At 39.5% G+C, this 26,088-nt stretch overlaps 1 protein-coding gene across 2 annotated transcripts in view; it reads left to right on the forward strand.

The window, feature by feature from the left end:
• The window catches only part of mtcl2 (microtubule crosslinking factor 2), an 85,710-nt gene that overhangs the window by 12,685 nt on the left and 46,937 nt on the right, over window positions 1-26,088 (forward strand). For both annotated transcript variants that reach the window (XM_086278238.1, XM_086278239.1), the window contains exon 4: window positions 5,816-5,965. In XM_086278238.1, the coding sequence (XP_086134364.1) occupies window positions 5,816-5,965 (150 nt within the window). The remainder of the gene's footprint in view (window positions 1-5,815; window positions 5,966-26,088) is intronic.

Here is a 26,088-nt window from a genome sequence, read left to right on the forward strand (position 1 = left end):
AGTGCTGATGTAAATAAAACTACAGACTGAACAATTGTTACTGTCATATTTTTACATTAGCAGAAATGGTTATGTTCCTATTTGATTTGACAGCAGAATGGCTATAGCGCTGGAGTGCAGGCAGACAAAGCAGAGTGAAGTGGCATTCAGAAATGGAACTGTGAATCCCACACATGTTCAGCACTTAAAAATTCAAAGTTGGAAAACAATGGACAAAGCCAAAGTGGTTTAGTAACTGTGAGTGATTTCAAAGACCATCAGGACTGACTGAACCTGTCGGTCGCTATCTGAACCACGATATTAGCACGAGTCTTATTTTAATTTCTGTATGCTGTGAGGTAGAACAGCTGTAGATCCGAGGTCAGTACTCAGTCATGTTTTCTTGGAAATTAGGTGGTGTAACACATGTAAATCCTGTTTCTTAAAGAGCTACGTGTGCGGTGTAGCAGAGTACATTATCATCCATTCAGTTCAGGTGATTTCTTACCAGCTAGCATAAAATCAAGAATGAGCTTGCCTAGGGACCCTTTTCCGTTAAGCTCTGGAATTTTAGTTAGAGTAGGTTTCAAGAAAATGTTTGGTGATAGGCTCATTGTAGCAATGTTGGAAAAGTTTTCTTTCAGCTGTTGAGCAATTCAAATATAGCATGCCAACCTGCTAGCACATAAACTAAGGATTTTAGTGGAAGAAACAGATGAAGACATTTTGCTTAAGCTGTTATTTCTCATTGTCATTGCCAATAATGGCCTCCTTCACTTACATTAATGTCTTGTTCCAGTTCTGGTTAACAGCTACCAAATGCAAGCGCACCACTTTAAACCAACTCCAGATCTTTTAGTTGTTTAATTGATCAGGTAAAAATTAAAGCACTTGCCAGACAAAGGCTCAGTTAATTTTGTACCTCTAAACCAGGGGACTGGACATAGAAATTGCTGTAATTCCTAAACAGTTAATGCAATGCTTTAGCTAAGTCCCTGAATTAAAGCTAAAAGACTTATTTGTTTGATTTAAACGCAGTGGTGGTGTACAGAGACAAAATTACAAAAAAGAAAACCTCAGACAATAAGAGATATGCGGTAGAGCACAGCAGGAAGCAGGACCCAGGACAGGCATGGGCTGTGATGCATCAGATTATCATAACCTGCACAATTCTCAGATGAGTGAAAAGTGGTGCAACCACACACACACACAACACACAGACTTTACATTACTGAGCTGGCATGTAAAAGATCATTTTGTTATCTGCACTGGGCATTTGCATTATCACAAGCAGTTCTGGGCTGCAGTGCATGAGTTAAAAAAAGAAACATATTGAATAAAAGAGTTTGTTCATGAGTTGAGGTAAAGACATAAATTATATTTTCTTTATCTGTAAATATATTTTTACAAGATTTCTGTAAATTATTAACTGATATATAATTTGTCATAATACCTTTTTTCACCCTTCACCAACACAGATAAGTACAGTATGCACATGCTCAACTTTTTGCCTTAACATAAACCCACAGATAACCTGCGTATGTCTAAATTAGACTGATCTAATTTTTTTAAACCGCTCTTTCAAGAGGCGAGTGCCAAATATTTTTTTTGTATGCTTTGTACCTCAGGATAAGAACAAGTGCATGCAAATACACACACGGCCACGTAAACACACACAAGCGGCTGCACATAAAACCCCTCTGATAAGATCTGCAGGGATAGAGTCGTTGTTAAAGAGAGATGTCCGTTATGGAAAGAAAGCAGCTGTGTGTGTGTTTGTGGAGAAACAAGACTCCAGTTGTTAAGCGCAATCAAACACAAATAACCGCACAGTGTGCATGAAAAAAAGAGTGATTGGGTGACTAACTGCCACTTGTAGAATGATGTGACTGTTTCCCCCCAGCGGCCTGATTTTCACCCTTTTCTGTAGGTTTAATGCTTTTCTTCCACACCTCCCTGTCACACACTCGCTCCTTCATTCTCTAACACATGCACACATGTATACACACACACACACGCGCACAGACACACATCTTCTCAGTCAGCTGACACCCTGACTGAATTCTAATTACATCCTATGGCTCTGTTGCTGGGTAAAAACCACAGCTTCAATGGTATTAAATTCCTTCACGTTTCCCTTTAACATAGAAGAACAGTGCAGCATTTACTGGGAGTCAAAAGGCTGACGAAGGAGTGTTAATGAAGGGGACAATATAGAAGTGAGGGTGGGAGGAGGAACAAAGGAAGGGGGAGATGGATAAGCCATAAATCTGTGTGTGTGCATAGTGAAAAACTTTTGGGCTTTGTGTTTTTTATATATTGTTTTTGCTCTAGCTTAGGGATATCAAGTTCTGGTAGCTCATGCCTCAGACTGTCCTTTAAGTATTTTTTTTTTCTTTCTTTCTTTTTTTTCTTTCTTTTTTTTTTTTTTTACTGTGGGCTAATTTTACAAAACAGAGATTTCTGTGATAGACAAAACACATTTAATGTTTGTCTATTACTTAATTACATTGACGAAGTATGAAGGGCCATGGGAGAGGTTTGCATGGGTAGGAAAAGTTGTAAAACGTCTGAAAATAAAGTTAAAAGTCCAAGATTTTTGCCCTCCTTCACATTTTCCAAAGAAAGGGCAATTCTGGTCCCAGGCCTTATGTTTGACACCCCTACTCTAACTAATCAACTAATCAACTCTAAGTCTAACGGTCAAAAGTTGCTTACCACGGTATGGGTGTACAAATACAAGGACATGTTATATAGAAATATAGACGTACGCAATACTTTTGTTAACTCCCTTGAATTAAAGAGTTTGCATTTCAGTCACATCCTGATTGACTGTTGCAGCATTCATAATGATGATGTATAGAAGCAAAACTAGAAAAACTGTGTCAGTGTACAAATATTCCTGGATCCAGCTGTACAGTACATTACAGTTTACTAAATGTTCAATAGCTAACTGGTTAGCTTATATTGGTATATTTTTTTAACCAGCCCAACATGTGAGGTGACTGAAAATGAACAGATAGACAGACAGCAACAAAATAATATTTTCATGTTAATAACTTTTGTCTAAAATAAAGTCTCTTCATATAATAATAAGATGAGAGATGCCTGAATAAAGTTCAGAAAAAAACTTAAAATAAAGACTTAAAATGAGTTGAATACCACTGGAACTATTAGAAACTACACACACACACACATTTGAGCATGAATTGGAGCATGGTGGAGCTGCGAGAGCATTTGGATAGAGTGAGGGTACAGAGGGGCATTGTGCATCCTGGCACCAATTCAAACTCATCCACAAAGACACAGACGTAAAAAAAACACATTCAGACGTACAATTACAAACTGTGTTCAAGAGAGTCGTTTCAAACAGGCAGCGAGACGGACTGTACCAGTGATGCTCAAACAGACACCTGATACACACACACACACACACATTTACAAAGTGCACAAGCAGACAGTCCGTTACATGCATTTATAAACTCTAACAGGAGTATTGTTGAAACCACATAAATCCACTCTGACTAATAGTGGTTCCACTGGTGCTGCAGCTTCTATTCAGATATGCACTATTTACACTACAAACAAAAAAACACCTCTATTTTTTAAAACTCACACCTGCCTGTCTCACAGCTAAATATTAAATACAACGAGTTCATTGATAACAAATCATTGAAGCCTGCACCAGTTAACTGCTAAAATGAAAAGTGGTCAGTATAAACTGTTAAACCATTGGAGACAAAAACCCTCATCCCACTAGATTAAATCAGTATGGAGGTTAATGGGGTTTAAGTGCATTTTTGAACTACTGAGTGATGATTGAACAGATTTTCCCCCGAAACACTAGATGAAGACTTTTACTTAGTTCCCAATGGGAACCATTAAAGTTTAATTTGATCAAATGTAATGCAGCCTCTTAAAATAAAAGCCCTCATATTTAGTTTGAATTGAGCAAAAAGCAATCAGTTTGAAGGTGAAATTGATATTTATTAAAGCAAATGACCCCTTTTCTCTGCACAAGCTCATTTTTTCTGTGTTTGTCTTCTTTAATAACCAGCGATGACTGATTAAATGCGATACAGCGATCTGTCCAGTGGAATAGTTTTTGCTCTTTAGTCGGGGCTTCGGCTCATTAGCCTCTGGTAATTTTCACTGCTAGATAATTGACAAACCTCTATACTGAAAGCCATAATTGGGATTTGACTACCTTTTATTTTTTGCAATTCTTCACAGTGTTTTGTGCGATATCATACTTTGTGCAGACATTTTTTTATGAAAAAAATGCTAAAAAGTCTTGATTCGAGTGTTTGTGTGTTACTGCTGACACTGATAATTTTGGGGTTGTATATTTGATTTTTGCTGTCAGTTTATTCCCCTTTCTATCCTGATACAACAAACAAACCACAACACATGAATGTGAATGAATATGGGACAACAGAAAAACAGCCGTTGACATCAGTATATTTCACACTTTATTTTCAGACCTTTCGATATTTATCAAATACCAATCATCAGCTGATATATGACTGGGCCCCTATGCAAACTCTTAACTGGCTGTGTAAAGACTATGACGTGAATACTGAATACAGTGTTTCGGGATGATGTCGGTGTGTAATTTTGTGTATTGTTTCCCCAAAACACATTGAAGAACCAGTTTTGCATCGGTGTTGCAGATCAGGGCACTCTCTGTTTTTCAGACAGCAAAACGCTGCTTAATTCAGCTTCATGCCATGCAAGTTTGCAAACTAGACAAATTTATTTAACTCGCCTCATTTTAGAAGTTGTTCTGATTTTTAATACTGTAACAGCATGATAGCTTTACTAAAACCGCAATGCAGTTGTCACATGGGATTTTAATTTTTTTTTTCCCCCCAGCTGCTGGTGTCGACTTTGGTGTCACTCTCTGACATTAGAAACTTTTAATGAATAACTGCCCTCAGGGCTTTGGTGGTGGGGGAGGCAGTCCGGGGAGGGGGGCACAATCAGACTTTCATGAGATCATTTTATGTATAAAAGATCAGTCCCTGCTAGGCTGCTATTAATTATCTTTTCTGGTATTATTATTGAAAAAAAAAAAGTCCCCTCATCATTGTCCCCAAGTAGTGCCTGTATAAACTTCCTCCTGATGTATAATACACTCTTAAGTCTCAGCCCAAATAACAAGTATTTAACTAGTTCTTTTTTTTCTCCAGCACTATTTTAATAACATTTCTGATATTTGCATAGCCCAGATGTTCTATTTTACCTGAACAGAGATTAATAACATAATAAGTAACCTCCCTCAACCTTGGTGAACTTACAATCCGAGATAACAACACTCTGGGGTTCCTTTTGGAGAAAAATATGCATTTACACACACATTGCTTGAAACTACTCTTACCCTAGATGTCTGAATTAAATGGATATGACTTAGGTTTGCTACAGCTGAGAATATTTTAAGTACACACCACAGTATGATTATGTCTGTAACTTTAGTTCCTTGTTAGGTGTTTCCTAGGATCATGGATCATGCCCTAATAACTTGAACAACACATTATTCATGTTATGTGGATATTGTCATTAAACTGAAACGATCCGATGAAGACGATAAGGTCTTGAAGGAGTCTATGCATGGATCATTTTAGCATTTTAGCTAGGCAGCATAATGTTGTTATAATATCTGATAAAGCGAACAACTTGCAGGGTCCTAATATGTGTCTGTGTGCCCAAATACCTGACCGTGTAAAAGAAATTCTGAGGCAAATGGACTTTCATGCATGATATTTAGGTATCATTGTGACGACTGACGCACTGAGCTAAACTTCCCAACCTCTACCCCTCCATCTTCCCCTCACAGGTGGCAAAGGACGTGTCCATCCGTCTCCACAGCCAGCTGGACAGTGTGGAGAAGAAGAGGAGTCGTCTTGAGCAGGAGAATGAGGAGCTGAGGGTCCGCCTGCAGGATCTGGAGGTCGCTAAACAGGTCCTGCAGCAGGAAATTGACAAGGTAGGATCAAAACTTTGCATCTGAGTCAGGAGAGGCCAAGCTGCAGAAGCCATGTACTGAGAAACCATTTAAAAAAGGTTTGCCAGTTGAAGTAGATTACAAGACTACAAGTTAAGATGTGTGTTTGTTTAGGTTCAGACTTGACTAGAAATTTCATTTAAACACTGAGGTTCAGGCAGATCCCTATTTAGCCTGTCGTGGATTTGGGACCTTTGAAGAAAACTGTTTACTGTGCTCAGTTTGTCTTGAAGCCTCCAGAGAGTCTGTTCTTTTCTGGTGTTCACTTCCTTTCTGCCACTCGGCTGCAACTCTAGGGACTTTTTTGTTATACTAAGTGTAGCCAATAAAAACTGTAATGAAAAGGAAGAATAGAAACTGATGTCAGGACTCGGTGAAGTGAAAATAAACATAACAGAGTTGATGTTGCTGCCCTTTTTTTTTAATGGGAAAAAATACGAGTAAGTGTATTTGCACATAGATTTGGTCTGAGAGAAGCGTAATGTGAGTGAAAAGCAGAAAATGAGGCTACAGTTCTGCATCCAATTCCTCCCTCTTTCTGCTTATTGTCTCTTTTGCCAATGTCTAATGGTCTGATGGTCACAGCCTTGGCTCAGGACCAGGTCCCTGATGTGGCTCGGGTTGGGATGGATGGCTGGGTTCCTGGCAGGGGATCTGGGTCTGTCTGCTCTGGTCTGGCTGGACTGTGTGTTCCCTTGGTACAATTGGGCGTTTGCTGTTTGTGGATTGAAGGAAGATGGCTGGGTTTCATCACCCTTCACCTGGCTGTCTTTCAGATGAAGTGTAGTGGTGCATCCACTACAGATGATATACACATACGTACATTCTGAATAGCTGCTTCTTGTCTATTATATACATTTCCCCTTGTTTTTTCTCAGCTCCTGGAGGTATCTTGTACTACTACTACAAGTTTGCAATATTGAACTATTTACCAGCCTCTGTTGAACTACCATTAAATACTACTATTAAACTGAAATATGTGTAGCACTGTGAGATTTCATGCCACTGTACAGATGTCAAAAAATCTTAGTTGACCTTCTCTAAAAAAAAAAAAATTAAAAAAAAAAAAGGTTCAGTGCAACTCTGCCAGGTGAGGCTTCCACAAGTGGGGGGTGTTTAAAAATAGATGAACAGTTCTCAGTGAATTTCAAATAGCTTGCTTGCCATCCCCATCCCTAACATCCACAGTGATGGAGATGCAACACCCTAATATCTCAATGATTTGATTTATATTTCCAGCCCTCACCAATGGTTTGATTTAAAGACTGAGCTTCCTTTGCATGAGTCTGTGGAATAGATTTTTATATTGTAGCAGTTTTAATTGGTAAAAGTATTATTGGTTTGTTTAATATCCTGCAAATATGAGATTTTGTTTGAAATCTCATATTGCAGTTCGTGTTTTTCTTTACTGTACATTTTGAATGCTTTTCCTTCAAAACACAGCAGCTCTCGAGTCATCTGAATAATGTAATGAGTCATAATGAAAAAATTCACAACCCTTTGTTTTCAGTTATCAAAATGTCAGTTTTCCACAAAGCTTAATTGTTGGCCATTAGAAATGGATACAACCGGATGCTAATCTTGTTGCTATGAAATTTCTTCCCTTGGAGTTATAATTGTTATTTATACTGTCATTTTTTAAGCACAGGCTTTAATGTTTTACTTTTTACAATTAAAAGATCCTGATAGTTCCTGGTATTTGGAAGAAAGCTTTCATCCATCTAAAGCAAAATAGCCCATTGGCTATTGTATTATGTCACCAATCATACACTAAAGCAGAGCTACAAAGTCTCACCAAGTGGAAAGTACCATGGTTATTTCTCACCTAGCACAGCAGGCTGTTGACTGACTGGATGCCTGATGTGCTATGAACTAACATGGTTTCATAAGCCTTGTTTTGGGACTGCTGTGCAGAGTCATGCTAACCCTTCAGTGAAGGGAGTTCTTCACATAGCTGATGTGATTCAGAGAGCTGTGTTTGTGTGCATGTTCATCCACAAAGGAATGTCTCACTCATCTGTGTTTCACCTTCGACTGCACAGTACAAACACAAGAATTCAAGTACATCACAGAAAAGAGAGTGATAAGAGCGGCCGCCTTTCAGAGAGTGATAAAATATACACAGATATGCACAAAAAAATTATACGGTGAAGATAAACACACTGGACAGAAAGGGATTTAAGCACACAGACAGGAGTGCATGCAGTCAGTAAAGGCCTTGGTATTTCACAGCTGTAAATTAAGTTTGTGAATTATTGATTGTGTGGTGACTGCAGCCCACGGTCTGCACTGATATCGATATTCTTTAAAAAGAAGAGCTGTGCGGTGCACTGGCTAGACCTTTACTGTGCTGCTGCTGCTGCTGCAGGCCATCAATACCAAACTGGAAACAGGAGGATTAGTTTCTGTAGAGTAACAGTTTTAATGATTTAGCTACATAAACAGAAATAATGTCAATTAGAAGCAGACAAACATGTAATTTGATTGTTACATCTCGTTTGAATTGTCAATATTCTTTTTTAGTTTTTGCTTTATATGTATCATGTGTTGCTATAAATGGTAAAAACTATACATTAGAGGTTGGACTTATAGGTAGGTTTCTGTATGCGCATGTTTTTGTATTATATTAATATAATAAAAACACATTTTTAGCAATCGTTGTCAATATGCTTATAGGCTGCTATCATTTTTTAGTTTGCCAGTTGCAGAGCGAAAAACAATGATAGAAACAAGCACCGCTGTTGCATGTGTGCTTTATATTATCATTGCCAAATCTTCTCTTATATGCTAGTCTTTGGCAGTTGTGTGTTAGCCTTAGGTACATTCACATTATTAGTTGCAGTATTTTACTTATATGTTTGTAACATATTAGTTTCACTGACCGCAAATGATGCCTCTTTTATGACATACTTAATACTTAATCACAGCAGGTTTGGATGGTGCACTAGTGTTATTATGTTAGCCTTCTCCATTTGGTAACTTGAAGGTCAAGATCTGCCATATTTTAGAAAACTATGTCAATTTTGATATAGGAAGCAATGTCATTTATGCATAGATATAGACTTCATTAATCCCACACTGAAGAATTCCAGATTATAATTTATTTTATTTATAAAGAGTGACAAATTTCTCAAACCCTTTGGTCCAAACCTCCAAATGTCAATTTGGGTTGAAAAGGCCACATCATAATATTTCCATCACTTTCATAATTACATACCGAAAAGCCTTGTCTTGATTCAAACTGTGCATTTTTGTGGAGAAATTAAATCGTTCAGTTGATTTTTCGTGAATTTGTCTCCTATCTTATGTATTTTTAGAAAATGGTTCATGTAAAAGTTAAGTAAGAATTTTAATAGTTGCTAGAGTCTGACCGATGTAGGAGTTTGAAGACTGATACTGATACCAATAGTTTCTGATTTAAAACTCTGATATTACATGAGCCGATTTTTTTTTAATCCAGATAAAACAAAAACATAAACAGATTGCCCCCAAATCTGTTACGCATAGTTTATTATTATTATTATTTATTTATTATGTTGTGCCCAAATCTACTCAGCTCAGATGATTGTTGTGTTTGCGGCGTTCCCAATAGGGAAGTTTGCAGAGTGCTCTCTGGTGTAAAAATCAAGACTGAAATGAAAACTCACAGTATAAAGTGCCTTGAGACAACTGTTGTTATGATTTGGTTGCATATAAATAAACATGAAGTAAACCGAATTAAAAAAATCCTTTGAAGGGTCGGGTCCAGAAGGGCGCCCAGTGTAAAAACTGGAGCTAAAGCTAATATGCGGATGCATCCATTGTAAATGTAGGAATGGCTGATAGTTAATTATCAGCTGTTATAAATATCAATACTAATAGATCGGAAAATAGATAATATTGGTTGATATTATATTAAATCAGTTGCCTCTCTTCTACAGATGTATACGCACTGTTAGACAAACACGCGTAAAACACAATTAATTTAGTCAAACAAGCAGAAGGGCAATGTTTTCTCTCATTCATTTTCTCCACCCTTGTTTTCCTTTACCCTCATCCCTCTCTCACAGCCCGGCTCTCCCTTCCCCTCCTCCATTGCACCTCTGCTCTCCTCCTGCATCTCCCCATTTGTTATCACCTTCTATTCTTCCTGCCTCCCTCCCTTCCTCCTCTCCTGCTGCTCCCATAGAGACGCAGAGGAATGCTGATGCAGGGATTTCTTTTTCCATCTCTCTCCTCTCTCCCTTAAAATTTCTCCTCTGTCCAGCTCCTCCTGCTCCTCCTACTCAAGCCAGTCCGCCCCCTCTCCCTCCTTCATACCAAAGCCCTCATTCCCTCGCTCACTCATACCTCGCCTTTTTTGTCTTGTTTCCTCCCCTCCTCTGCTGCTGCAATCTTCCCTTCCCTCTCCAAAACCCATCGATCCATTCCAGCTGCTTGACCTTTGACAGAGGCAAGGTCAGATGTGATGAAGGGAGGAGTGGGTTAGAGTTATCGGATGTTAGGGAAGGATTGATTGAAGGAATGTAAGAAAGAAAAAAAATCATGGTTAGAAAGACAATAAAGCTGAGGTTGCAAGAGACTCTGTCTTTTGAATACAAGCCAGCCTGTCATTCAACCAGAGACCTTCTTTCATTTTACTTTCCTTCACACTTTATTTACGTCTTCTTTGTAACAATCAACAGAACAAGCAGCTCTTGTTTCTGGTTAATACCATTTATGCTGTCTGGATGTTGTCGTTCAGTGAGCCACTGTATTCACTGTAAATAGGTACTATCATTATAATAACACCAATTTACTGAATTTTAGTGAGTTTCTGTTTCGCTTAGTGAAGGGCAAAGGTGAGACGGATGAGAAGAAATAAAAGGACACTGACCTTGTAATGCAGATATCAGCAGATCAACTTCTGATACTGCCTGGAAGTATTTTGCATTAACAGCATATCTGTCTGTTGGTTTAGGCGAAGGCATAAATCTAAAGTTTTGCCACCCTGGATAATACTCAGTTCTTTATTGGCTCTTTTTTTGATAAGGAATGTATCCATGTTGCAGTGCTGCTGTGCTCCTAGCACCAATCCAGAGCTGTCTTTGTTTACAGAGTGCAATACAAGCTGACCAAAAGAACACAGAAGCTCCCTTTCCAGCCATGGCCACTCTGCCCCAAGCTGCTTAAACACAAAGGAGCAACATAGAGCTGAAGGTGAAAGATGAAGAGGTAGACAGGCGGAAGGGAGGTGAAACTGGGGGATACAAACAGCATAGTTCGTTTGTTGGTTGGTTGGCTGAACCTGTATATTGGAAGAAAAGAAGAAGACATAAAACAAAGAAATTATGGAAAGGAGGATAAAGAAGAAGAAATTAGGGCAAAAAATACTGACAGAAAGAGGAAAAGGGAGATGATGAGGAGGGGGAATATACCGTGTGGGTGGGGTCTTGTAAGGAGGGCTGGCAGTGGAGGAGATAACAGCCTTAATTGGAAAAAAAAATCCTCAGTGACTGGAGGGTGAAGAGAGAAATGTGGCATGTCATTTCTCTTTCTGGTGCTTGTTTTTATTCATTGTGCATTTCTCTCTCTCTTTCTTTCTGTAATTGTTTCTTCCTCAGATTTACCCACACACACCATTACCTCTCTGCATGGGTTTAAATCCCATGTTTCCCTTGAAGGTCATTCAGCAGGGATCATACTCCCTTTCTGTGAGAGTGTGTGTGTGTGTGTCTGCATATGTGCATATGAGGGTTCAGAACCTAGTTGATGATGGTAAGGGGACTTCTGTGTATATGGGGACCTACACATTTATATAGTTGATATGTTTTCTGTCTGGCTTAATGAAGGAGAAGCAGAGTGGTAAGTACTTCTAATCACAGCCTGTATGTTTCAGTCCTGCAGGGCTGTTTCCTTTTTGTTACTTTTAAATGCCCCTCTCCACTCACTCTCTCTAATTCCCCACTTACTGCTGAAGGAAACTGTTCCCTGTTATTCCTGTCTTTCAGGAAGTGCTGCCTATTGTTTGCAGCAAGTTGAGGGATGTGGGGCAGGGGTAGCCAGAGACTTTGGAGTGAGCTTTTGTGCCTGTATGTGAGTCGACGTGTTACTGGGGATGTATTTGTGTCAATACGGGCTTAATATCTTAAATTTTAGTGTTTTGTCTGAAGATAACCTGAAACACTTGTGGAAACAGTGAAGCACCCAGCAGCACTATATTAATAACACATGTTAGTCATTTTTTAAAATGTATTTATTTACTTTTCCATACCAAACAAGTCACGACACTCCATGTCAGGCCAACAGTGAAAGCTGTGTGTTGTCTTCAGGGACACAAGTGTTGTTAAATGGGTCAGAGCATCAAAGTGGTCCACATTTGAACTTATCTGGGTCAGAGTGATTGATTAAGGTGAAGATAGGCTTAGAGAAAAATCAGTCACATAACCCCACTTCACACCTGAAACAGGGTAGTGTGTGTATATGTGTGTGTGTACATGTTTAGACATCTTCGTGAGGACAGAAAATTGGCATACTGCTATATTTATGGGGACCAACAGTCACTTATGGAGACAAAGTTCCTGTCCCCATTAGCTTGAAGGGATTTTTGAGGCTCAAAATGTGGTTTTAGTGTCAGGTTTACAATTAGGTTATGGTTATGGTTAGGCTAAGGGTCAGGGTTAGGCATTAATTTTTGATGGTCAGGGTTAGGGTAAGATAAGATAAGATAAGATAAGATAAGATAAGATAAGATAACCTTTATTAGTCCCACACGGCTAAGCGGCTAGGGAAAGCATTATGTCAATGAGATGTCCTCACTAAGATATGAAAACGAGTATGTGTATGTGACTTAAGGAAGACAATGAGATGAAGAAAAGTTTTGGTGAACACTTTCAAAAAAAGAGTAAAATGATAGGCGATGACAGTCTTTCTGTGAGTGAGGAAACCTGTTTACAGTGTGTCAGGATGCTGCAAGGCGTAACTGAGTTAGAGCATAACACAAGACTAGAGCGACATAAAGAGAAGCGGAGAGACTGAAAGTAAAAGGGAAGAGAGAGGAAGAGAATCAAAGTTCAGAGGAGTGACAGGTGAGAGAATGAGGCATGGAAAGAGATAAAGGGAACAAAAGAGGGAATGGATTTAGATTGTGAATGGCAGATAAGACTGCTGTTTAAAAATGCGAACAAAAGCGAGTGATATTGTGAGAGAAGAAGAGAGGAAAAGTGGGACAGGGGAGACAAAATAAAACATATTAAAAAAAACATATAAAAAACAAAATCACTGCAGTCCAGGCACATGGGTTCAGGTGGCGTCAAACCCGTATATGAAATAATCTTCCACCATTCCGACTTCGCCTTGCACTTTCCATTATGGCAGGTGGTGCTTATGTACGGCAGTATTGCATAATTTTTATAACGGTAACTATACTGTACTGGACAAAAATGTGCTCTGTGAGGGTGTAAAGACCTTTTGTGCTACATGTTAAGAAATATCATCAAGGTGTTGATGTGTATAAGAATCGGGTTGGATGAAATTAACATCGGGCTGGTGGATACTCAGAAAACACAACGCCTCTGGCCGTCACAGCTATTGGTGGGAAGAAGGCATAAAAAATGGATAAAAAGAGAAAGGAAGAGGAGACGAGGAAAGATAGGAGGGGGAATTTTGCCAGAAGGGTTTCTAGGTCGATGGGAACTTCAGCGGTACCAGTGGGACAGACAGAAGTCACATGCACAAATACACACAAACACACATACACAGAGAAAGAGAGTGATACATTTGTACTCATTCACATACACACACACATATACGTGTACTAGAATATAGAAAAATAGGAGAGCTGAATGTTCTCTGGGAACTCAAAGCCCTTATAGGCACACACACACACACACACACACACACACACACACACACACACACACACAGAAAGAACGAGAGAGCAGTACAAGGGCGAACAAAGAGTAATGGCCTGAATCTCCGCTTCTCCCTGTATATCACACAGACATCCACAGCTGGGCGCTCCATACTGACTGAGGGATGAACACTTACACTGTTTTGTTTAAAGTTACTGACAGAATTATAGTAGTGCTAAAGGACTTCGCTAATTACATAATGCAGATAGGGTTTTTGCTCAACTATCAAGAATCATTATTATTATTATTATTATTATTATTATTATTAAAGCAACTTCTGTGTAAAACAGTGTGTTTCAGCATGCAGATTACACTGGATTACAAGGTGTTACTCATGGTGGAGAATAATGTGACTGTAGGTCTCTTAAAAGCATTAGTTATCATAACCAGGAACAAGCACGTGCTTTGAAATGTTTGAAAAATCTCCCATTGTTTAACAGCCAAACGCTTTATAACTGCACGGCCTGTCATCATCCCCCACCATCATCCAATCAATTTCAGATTAACTTTTTTGACAGTATCTCACTCACTCGGGGGGAGATCAGAGCTAACATGACTTCTCCTCGCTTTGACGCTTTTATAAACCGATGATTAGCATTGTGTTCATCTCCGCCTGCATGCTCCACCCCTTCTTTAGTGCCAATATTTGTGTTGCATTTTTCAACAGTGGAGCATCTTTTAGGGGCCCGTAGGGGGTGCAGAGGTAATTTCATGCCTCAGTAGATGTAACATGAGTCTGTCTGAAGATACCCCTGCGCACTGAAGGGCAGAGAGCTGGTCGAGTCACGGATTGAGATGCTGGGAGATGACTGGGGAGCAATAACAGTGTAAACACTCAAGAGGGAAGGGGAAGAACAGAGGACTGTAGGGCAGAACGAAGGAGGGAGAGAGGGTGGATAAATGTCAGGACAAAAGAGGGAGGGGATGAATTTGTAGCTCCCGTTCACTGAGAGCAACCCCACAGGGGGCTCAAGCTGGAGGAGAACACCACAAACAGGCCAGTAATGCTTAAAGCACATTTACATAGTTTTAGAATCCTAGATGATGTCTTCATAGTTCTCGTTTTGTTCAAAAATTTCACTTTGAGTCGGTTATTTAACTTAAATTAATAGATTGACAGAATAGTGATAGCCTGGCAGCTGTTCTCCGCTCAGCAGTGAGAGAAGAAACAAAGAACGGGAAAAAGGAGTCAGGAAAAGGCTGTTTTCTGACCTGCATTTCAGATCGGCTGAGTGCCTTTAAAAGCTGTTGTAAAATATCAGATAAGTGCTCACCTTTGACTTCAGGACACCTTTTTTCCTGTGCTAATGCATCACCAGAAAATGACCGCTGCATCACCTCATTCAGATGTATTCTGTACCTCTTCCAAACGTTACCAAAAGTTACAAAAGCAAAACAAAAAAAAATTTTGCAAAATGATCAAACCTTCGGGAACCACAAAGACGAGCGAAATCGTCATCCGTGAAAAAAAAACACCAATATTGATGGTAGTATTTGACTCAGGCTGCTGGTTTATAGTCAGTAAGGACACGAGCAACTACAGCTCAAATATTAGAAAATGTCAAATATAATTATTATTATATTTTTCAGCAGAAGGTAAGTAGTTGAATGTTTCCCTGAGAGCAGCAGATGGTCACACTATTAAGAACAACAACTCTGTAAATATCAGAAGGTTAAATATCACTGTCACTCGCATAGAACAGCACTATTCATCTACTCAAACACTGTCACAGTAGAACCTATTTTATTACATATGCACATATTGATACTGGGCCTATGCTAACTGTGCTTTGGAAGTTCAAACAAATGCAGAAAACCCCAAAGTATCAAATGAAACACCTTTAAAGCCAATGTAGCTGTGCTGTCTCTCATGCTTTGATATCATTTATGTTCTATTTCATTTAAATCTAGTTTTCCTTGCTTTTTCCTAACCCTCTAAAGTCTAAGCCATGTGTGCTAACCCTAAGCCTAATCCCACACACACTTTCGGATAGCAGCACCAAATTGTGCTTTGCAATGTCAAACTAAAACAAATACCCGAATCCCAAATATCAACTGAGAGGATCTAAAATATAACACTAAATGTGATCCTTGTCATAAAACACCTAAACAGCTTATGTGTTATTCGGAGTAAGATATATACACAAGACAGACAACATAAGCACGGGTATTTTGCTGGATTTAGTCTGTTTTTGTCGTGTAGGACTGTCAATAAATCCATATAACTGCACTGTTAGGATTACAAACCGGAACATAGTTTGGAGTCTGCACTTTCGACACACAGTGAAGCCGAGACTCAGCGAGGCTGCGTCTTGCTGCTTTGTCGTCTTAAATTGGTCACGTAATTTGGACTCCAAAGGGTTAGATTATGTCCAAAATTTGGATATTTTCAGAAAGAATGAATGTTTTTTTTACATATAAACGTGGCCAAATTCCTGCTTAAATACTAAGAAACAGTTCAGGAATTCACCTTACATTTGTCTGTATGACATGTGGTTTATTATTTGGCCCCTATAACTGAAGAACAGTATGTAATAGTTAATGCGCTCATCTGTATGTATACAAAGGAAAAGCCAAATGAAATGAGGTGGGAGGTGAGACTGGAAGAATGAATAGGAAATAGCCTGCAGACAGCACACTGTACACAGACAGGACAAAGAATAGAGCAGGTGGATGATGGAGGGGAGGAGGGATGCTGCCTGTCTCGAACCCATTAAAAGGTTTCAAGCTGCTAAAGGCTGACTGGAGTGCAGATTATCTCACCTGTAGGGACGAACTGGGGTTGGCTGAAGAGGCTTCGCTCTGGTCTCTGGGGAGGACCATTGTATCTGGAAATGCAACACATTCACACCAACAGACGCACACAAAGCAGGGTTTACTTGCTGTGTGTGCATTCTGTTGCGGTCGTATTTGTGTAGTGTTAGTGTGATGATTTATTGATTGTCTCATATAGGGGCTATATAGATCCAACGTTTCCCCCTGTGATTTCATTGTGCACTCTACTTTCCCATAAGTGCGAGTGTTTCCAACCACCTTTTTTAAATTTATGTAGAAGTCTACTTTTGGGAGTGTTAGCCGTCTAAATGTGCGTCACATTAGACTGATGCCGAGCAGCTCTCAGTTCATGAATTACACATAAATTATGTGTCCTGATGTCAGTGGTAATTTGCTCAGCAGTGCGTTATGCTGCTACCGAACACCGACTCTGCCGTCTGAGTACAGTTATAGGATGACTAAAGAAGCTGAAGGCGTGTGTATGCATGAATCTATATCTGGTAGAGTTGTGAGTTTGGGATTTTGCTTCTAATTAAATGCCAAGTGTTGATTATTTTCACCTAACAGGACTGTTTTCACACATTTGGTGTGTAAGATGTGTTGACACGTTGCATGCGGAAAAGTACAGGTTGCTGAAGGCTCTTTAGCTTCCTATTGTGCATAATGATCGCTATCACACCATCATAGTTACTGGGAAACACATGAAGGGACAAACAGTGTAATATAAAATGAGTGAAAGTGCACAGACAAGCTGTTCGAGGCCAACGGGATGCCACTCTCACAACCACTGTCTAAACTGTCTTAGTTTAGCATATTGACAACCGGTGTACCACATCCTCACCTCAGTGTGTAGATCTAATCTTTCACTGGAACAAAAGCAAAAATAGATAGTGGGATGTTTGCATGATTTACACCAATCCAGAATTTCTTTCCAAGGTTTTTCAGTCAGGAGTAAATCGGTTCACTTGGCAGGAAGTCAAAAGGTCTGGAGCTGTAAGAGCAGTATAAACTTTACCTGGAAATGTTACAAAGTTGCCACATCCTAAAAGGCTGGATTATTTTTCACATTGCGTGTTTGTTCAATTTTTTTCTGTCAGGAAATGGATTAGACACAAAACCCGATTTCTCTGTGACATTTCAGAATTTTTTCAGCGTCGCAGGAATAAAAACCTCTTTGAATGGCTGTCAATCTGCTCCACAGACCGTGCTGCAGCTTCAGCCTGTCTGTGGTTTTGCTGCTGGGATCTCAGTGTTCAGTAGATAAACTGGCTGGAGGTAGGCTAACTTGAGCAGAGCCAAATCGATAAAGGCATTTAAATTTTTAAAAGGGTAGAGTACCTTAAAATTTAATGGCATCACCCTTTGCTAAGTGAAAGACTGTGGTTTCTGATGAGGTCCTCTGTGGAAGAAGAACCAAAACACCCGATACGCTAGATTTCTTGTTCGGTAGTGCTGCAGCATGATCGTAGCTGAAGTCCAGTCGATATCCAGTCATAGTGAGGTTATTAATAATTACACTGTGTGGCTCACAGAATGATTTTTAAAGCCCCTGTTTAAAAATAAATAAAAACAGATTGTGGTGATTTTCAAATAACTCAAATACTTCATGTAATTCATAATATTACAGACAACAGAATCTTAATATTAAAACTGAGGAGTGTGTAATACTGTAATAGATTACTTCATCACTTTGTAAGGATTTGATGACTGAGCAGACCAGTCGCTGTAGCTTGAAACCCAAAAAAGTTATCGTGTTCTTCGAGTTTAGTCACTCAATACTGAAATCCAGTATTTAAGGCTGACACAGATTTGAAAAAAAAAGATGAATGCTGTTTATTGAATAATGTCAGTACAGCTAGACTGATATTAAGAAACTACAATAAGTTCGTATTGACCAAGATATTGGCCTGGTTTATTTATTTGTCTCGTTCCATATAGTAGCAATGGAAAATTTTCCTAAATGCAACTGAGATCAAGAACAAGAAGTCAAGAAAATGTATATTTGTATTTACTCTTGGGGGGCATTTTTCACCTTTATCAGAGTGGGAGTAGTTAAAAGTAGGAATGAAAAGAAGGGGGCTGCTGTGTGCCATACGATCGTCTGCTTGATCAGTGAACTAAACTGCCCATATATTTCATTTTTGTATCTTTATTTGGTGTGGTCATCCATCTCTGCTGGTCTTTTAATGCACGGGTGATCTGTCCAGGGTATACCTCAGCGTTCACCCATTGACAACTGCAGACTGCAGCCACTCTAAGCTAGACAAGCGGCTCGGAAAATGGAGAAATTGAATGTTTTGTATTAGCAGATGGCCCTCCATGGGCCATGAATGAACAAAGACGGAACAAAAGCTCCAGTTTAAACCTTTTCGGCAGAAATCCACAGGCTTCTCAGTCCTACCCCCAGCATCTGATTGACAGCTGGGGAATGCGGCGCAGAAACAAATGACAGACACGCAATAACCAAAACAAACATGGATTATGTAAAAATGTAGTAAAATGAGTCTGAGGTTTTCTTAGCTGCAAGGACTTGGCTCAAGATACAGTGTTTAAAGTGTTTATTGCCTGGGGCTGAGAGGTCCGTATAGTATCTATTGTATGATGAATGTCGAGGCTTGGTGCTGATGCATATAAATGGGAGGACTGCTGGGTATTGACGTTGTTCAGCCGTGGCTGCGCGAAACCACAGCAAGGAGATTAACATGGCTGCACACATGCAGGTAGGGTTACAAGGGTGTGCGTCTCTTTTGTTCCTAAGATCCATCCATTCCCCCCCAAAACCTCCTCTCTATGCCCTTTCTTTCTCCCTCTTCTTCTCTTGCTGTTGTTTCCCTCCCTCTTTCTCCTCCCTTTCTTTCCACGTCTCCCCCCTTCTCTACATCGCCCTCTTCCTGCTTCCCGAGTGACATCATCACGGTGCTGCCAGGCCTTGTTGTGATGTGGAAGTGGAGACGTGGAAAATGAATAGCTGGCACCTCCCGCTGATGATAGTCTGGCTGCACCGCGGTTACTATGGCGACATAGCCTGTGTCATGTGTGTTGCTATGGTTACCCTGCTACCGTGATGTCCCACAGCAGCTGTAAGCCTGGCAGGGATAGCTCTGTACTTGGATTTGTGATTGTTTGCCATCAGAAATGCAGGACGATTATAAGACCAGAATTTTCTTTAATATAAAATGATTAATTAGAGAGAATAAAAGGTTTTTCCATTTAAATTGATGAACACATGGTCTTCCCACAGTCAATAGACTTATGTATTACTACTCAACTGCACAGTTCCGCAGAGCGAAGCATCCATCTACTCATGACGCGAGGGCCTTGAAAGTGACATCCAGCAAGATGTAAACAGTTTTAGCATCTCCAAGTTAGTTAGCTTCATTTGACTGGTGGATGTAGATGGGAGAAAAAACATGTTTGTGAAATTTTCACATGAAGGTCACACGTTGTGCATTTTATCTATTTATTTATTTAATTTGTTTATTTATTTTGAGTCACCTGGTCATGATTTCTAGACTGAGGAATTGCTGAATTTTCCTAAATATATTTCTGCCATGGAAAGTGAAGTTTGAAGTTCCCTGATTATATTCAGAGAAGGCAGACAATCAGTATCTCCAGTACTGCTTAATGCACACCAAAATCGTCTTTGATCCGACTTTGATCTTAGGTGATCTAGACCAGTGAAAGAAGTTTAACTACACCATTAAAATCCATGAGATATCTCAATATAAGAAAAAGAAGTGCAATTTCAACCATACACATCAGTTCTTTTTCTTTAAATTTCGCTCAGTGTTTGACTCCCATAGTGAAACACCTCACTCTGTTATCAAAGAGCCAGGGATTATGTTAAGTAACCCAAAGTTTTTCTACAAGATAAAGAAGTAAAAGAAATATGTAAGCACGACTCTTTGGGCTTAAAATTACAGAAAGAGTTGTAATAGCTCATTCCATAGGCTGTCCTGTCAATAAAAAAATGTTAATTCACTGAAAATGTTTTTGTTTGTTTTGTTTTTTCCCATAGACCCATTGTAAAAAAAAAAAAAAAGAAAGAAAGAAATGTGAAAATACAGTAAAAAGTCCAAAGCTGTCCATGGGCCAGGTTTTAGCCTTTTGCTGAGCCAATCCTGGAACCCGGGCCTTATGTTTGACACTCCTGATCTAGATGAATTGACTTTGATTTTTTTTTAAACAAGCAGACTTTTTAATATTTTCCATAAGAGCTCTTTTTCGTTAAATATTTGTGATCCATCAAAACTGTGGGATCACAGCTGTGGAGGAATATTCATGGGCTGTTTGACTTTTCCTTGAACTCTCTGATTGGTGATAACAGCTGTGGGATACAGTTAAAAACAACTCAAAGAAATTTGTTTTCAGTAGTAGTTAAAGAATCAAATAGTAATTTTTCATTTTTTTGTTAACTTTGTGGTTAAAATGTTTTCTGTATATCTGTATTTCCAACATGTGTCATCAGGTTGTTGGAACATCACAGCATTTCTTCCCCAGTTCTCTGCTCATTATTGGCCGCTCCCTGCAGTGACATCTTGATAAAGAAACTTGAGCTGCCGCCTCGGGGCTGTTATAAAGCGATGAGTTACATGATCTAAAAAGGATCTTCTAACATGTCTCTTCGTAGTATCTCAGTGTGAGGATTTCATAGTAAGGCTGTGTTGCATAATTCACAGTCACACACACTTGCTCATTTAGATCAGTGCTGATGTCTCGTGTTTTGACGGTTGGTACGCTCCTCACTGACTCTCCTCTTTACTACTTTGTTTTTTAAACCTTCATTTCTACTCTTCTGCTTTTCCTCCTTCCTGACATTTCCACCTTTAAATTAAGAACATAAATAATTGGGGTTAAAGTGCAAAGTACTTGAGATCCATGGCATTCATGGACTCAGTCTCACTTTGACCATAAGTAGAAAGCTCATGTAGTTTTTCTGCTGTCTGCATTGATTTGAGACGTCTTTACTACTTAGTTTTTCCAGCCACAAATTATGCAGTCTGTTCATATCATGAAGGTCCTCATGAGCAGAAACATTTTTATCCGTCAGCTTGCCAAGTTTGGTTTAAAAAGTGAGAATAAATCTGAACCTGCTGTGTTTGTTGGTGTGAGTGTGTCTTACCTGGGAGTGGATCGATGCTGATTATATTCAAAGACATTTATCACCATCTAAAACCTCCTTGAGTGCCTCACTGACTGTGGCAGGAGTAATTTGAATATTATAACCTCTTTCTCCAAACAGGCTGCAGCATAATATTGTTTCTTTGTGATAATTAAATCGTCTCCCAAGCAATTCCTCAAACCGCATACGAATTCTGAAATGAATGTTTGTAATATTTGCCTTCCTTAAAGCAGAAGCACACAGCTTTGTTTAATGCTGTTTTTGTCTCAAGTGCATTTTGTTCTTGTGTGCTGTGTAAAGCCAGTAAAAGTCAAATAATAAAGCATCCAAACAGAAAACTCGAGAAACTATGGGCATATTCATAGTTTTCACTTGACAGCTCCTTGGGGCAAAACAAGTCTTTCTTGGCTGCCTGCGAATGATTTTTATCAGGTTTGTGTAGCTCAATAATAAAACCAATGTTTCATATCAAAGAGACTTTATCAACAGATAGTTTGCTCACTTGTAACAGATATGGATCTGCTAATGCACAAGTCCATTAGCTGTTCAACTCAATCAGTTCCTGTTTGCTCCTATGTTAACCCATCTCCATAACGATTAATAAAAGTTTTCGTCTAATTGAAGGCGCTTAAAAAAACCTAATATGTGAACAATGAGTTGAGACTAACAGTTTGCATTCTACCCTGTGCTTTTGTCATGCATAAAAAATAAGTAATGGCTTAATGTAAGAAAAAGACGAGGCAGTATTATTGTTCTGCAATACTATCTTTCTCATGTTTATTTCACTGTGAAAGGTTTGACTAATTCACTTGTAGCATGGCGGAAAGCCTTACCCAATCACCCAAGTGCACAGACAATGTCTAATAAGGCAGAATGGAGCGGTGGGTATCTGGAGCTCGCCTGAGCAGAGAAGAGGAACTCTAATGTAATCACAGACTCACTGACTGCCCGAAAGAGAAAAAGAAATAGAGGGATTATTATGTGATGACCCAACTGGTGGTATAGGGGCTGATTGTGCAACAGCAAGAAGGGAAAAGTGGCTCCAAGGGTTGCTGTGTTAAGAACTATGACAGAGATGGGAGGGGAGGGGAGAAAGAGGTGAGGAAAAAGAGGTCAATAAAAGGAAAAGATGAAAAGAAGAAAGAAATGACTGTAGCTGCATGACCTGACTTAGCAGAGCAGGCAGACGGGGCTGTGTAAGCATGTATAAGCATCCAATATGTGCTGTGTGAGTAGTGTGCGTCAGATTAAATTTCCAGCAGCGATATTTGTTCCTGCATTCTCACTGATTCTGTACAACAGACTTCACGTTACGTCTGCTAGCAAAGTGAAATAGCTGGGCTAAAGTATTAGATGTACAAGCTTATCACCCTGATATCAAATACATATCAGGAAATCGATTTTACCTTCTTTTCTTCTGTGCTTTCTTTCTTTCTTTTTTAGAAAAAGGGCAGTCTGAAGCTTGTGTCTGCTATGGCATTCAGCAAACGTTTGTGGGTTTCTTAAATGTTATTCTGAAAGTGTGGGTGGGGGGGGGGGGGGGGGGAAGAAAGAGTTCTTTGTGTGCTCCGCCATGTGACATCAATGCTAGAAGCAGAACTATTAGAAGTGTTTGTTTTAGCGAGCGCAGATTTTGATCTAAACAAAGCGTTTTACCAAAAGACGCTCCTGGTGTCTTCAACCGTGAAAAAAATGACAGAGGCAAAGGTGATCCAGAGAATTGGTATTTGTAAGCAGCCATTGGACAGTTTTATTGCATTTTAGTTTCCAGGTGACCAGGTGGGAATGGAAAGTTTGATGCGGTTATTGTAAAAGGACTGAGCAGTTCTCAAAAAGAAACCTGAACCGAATAAGTTATTTGTGAAATGTTGCACAACACCAGCTGATATGTGACAGAGGCTACGATCTGTCCTCAGAGTTTTAAAATAACAGTATATTAATGAAGCTATTAGCACCTTCTTAATACCTTGCCAAAAATACTCAGTGATGATCTGTTGCTTTTTTCAGAGTTAAGTTACTTTTGGCGGAGGGTGGGAGGGTTTCTCCAGGTTCAAATCCACCATCTGGCTGGGGGCCTTTCTGTGAGGAGTTTGCATGTTCTATCCAGGTACCGCAGCTTCCTCATACATTTGTGGGGTTGGGTTAATTGGAGATTCTAAGTTGGCGTCCATCTCTATGTGTTGGCCCTGTGATGGACAGGCTACCTGGTTAACCCTGCCTTTCGCTCTTTGCTAGCTGTGATAGGCTGATGACTGGGAGTTACTTTTGTCATTTTTTGAGCTGATTGGAAGCAAAATGAATGAGGATGTGGAAAGCACATAAAGTACTGCTAAAAAGACTTTGACATGAATCTGGATGTCAACAGAGAAAATAAAGGAAAAGTTAAAAATATGAATACAAGGTAGGGATGAAATGAAGCCAGGATGAGTGTGGGAACACAAATAGGTGGAGTTTGGAGAAGAAAGTCAAGAAAACAGAAATGTGGTGATGGAAATGTAAATAAGGTGGTGTATAGGAAATAATAGAGAGGTGTTTGAGGAGTGGAGGAGAGACATGTTCAGTGGAGTAGGTGACTGTGTAATCCCACAGTAAAGGAGATTTATCTTCGTGCCTTTGCATGATGGCAGAGGACACCAGTGGACCATTAAAGAGTGCATGGTTTCATCAGCTGATCATGATCAAGTGACCACACTGTGGGTTTTAGCCTTCAGAGCACTTTAATAAAAAGTAAGGAGGCTCTGATTTTTTATGTTAGAGCAGTTAATTACATGATTGCTGTTTTTTATCATCACATGTCCATTAAAAAACAAAATGTACTTGCACAGAGCTTTGTGTTTAGGAAACTGTAGGTTATAAAATTGACACTTTCAAAGGCTGGCATGAATTTGGTCATTTATTTTGCAGCAAGAAAGCAGGGGAGCTTAATGTTTAGACTGTTATTAGATCGATAACCAGTACAGTATGCAATTAAAGGTTATCAAATGCAGAAAATGTAAACAGAAAGGCATAAACTGAGTATGCTGACTGAGATAGTTACCGGTATGTTAGGAGAAAAATACAGAATTTCTTTGAAACATGAGCGAAAAACCTGGACCAACATATCTAAATCCTTTCAACAAGGAATAAAGAAAGAGTGCGACTCAGGTTTGCTCCCTGGCACTTTTCTCTAAGATTTGTCGGATGGACTTCAAAAACATTTTAGACGATCCCTCCTTGAAGCTGTGCAGGTTTGCCAGGAAGTGAAATTGTCTGACGTTCAGCTGCGTTTCCCTGATTGTCTCATGTCATCGGGGTTAGCTATTAGCCCACATATTGCAGGGAATTATGAGATTGCTGTAGTCCACAAGGCCAGACCATCACTGTTTAAATGGCTAATATTCACTCTGTTATGGCTCATTAACCTGAACCCTGAAGCTTGCTGCAGAGAATCACTTTCTGTCTCAAAGGCAGTCTTGTTATATGAGCGTCCAGGCTGAGGAGGCAGTTATTGTTAATATGTGCAAAACTAACTAAAACCTGTTGATGAGTCATCCGCTTATTTATTATTTCAGACTTATTATAAATGGTCTAATGGTCTCCTTCCAAATTAGGCTCTGGGTGCTCTCATAAATAGATTTCTTCATAATTAGTGGGGGGGAAATTGCCCACAGCAAAACTACAAGCCCGGACTTAAACCCTTTGTGATTATAATTAGACAGAAAGTGGATTATTAAACTCCCACTGCTGAAGGTTTCTGACAGTGTAATGTTCATGTGAGGATGCTGCTGGGCACAACAGAGAGGAGACAAATCCGTGTTGCCACTATGAGACACTTCCTGTGAAAGACCTGAAATCTGTGGGAGAATGAGGCAACACCAGAGATGGGAGCTGACCTGCTCCTGACCCCGAAAGCCAATTTAAGCCGACCCAGGAAACAAGTCAGTCATGTAGCTGCTTTGATACAAGCACACCGTTTAAATTCAGTTGTGTAGGGGCGGGCATATCTAAGGGCTGTAGTTAAGACAATACATAGGTGAGTGTACCAATTGTTTTTCTCGGCTTACTGTATATAATGTGAATCAGCATGACATTGCTTCAAATGCTTGTATGCTGAGAAGACTTGGACACATTGACTGTATCAGTACTGTGGTTTGAGCCATTTGTAGCTGAAATATAACATGTGGGGAGAAAAGCCTGTAAAACCCTTTTTAGGGCTGAAGTAACCAAACTTCTCATTAATAATAAATTAATAAAGTCATTCATTAGAATAGAGACTTGTTCTTCTTGGCACCAAATAACCATCCAGGGGCATTACCAAGATGACTGTTGAGTGTCAAGACACAGAGTCTGAGACCTAA

The sequence above is a fragment of the Aulonocara sp. 'chitande type north' Nkhata Bay genome, linkage group LG20 (assembly GCF_057382095.1).
Source record: "Aulonocara sp. 'chitande type north' Nkhata Bay isolate Kocher_YH1m ecotype deep benthic linkage group LG20, A_spYH_male_GT1.1, whole genome shotgun sequence".
Lineage (NCBI taxonomy): Eukaryota > Metazoa > Chordata > Actinopteri > Cichliformes > Cichlidae > Aulonocara > Aulonocara sp. 'chitande type north' Nkhata Bay.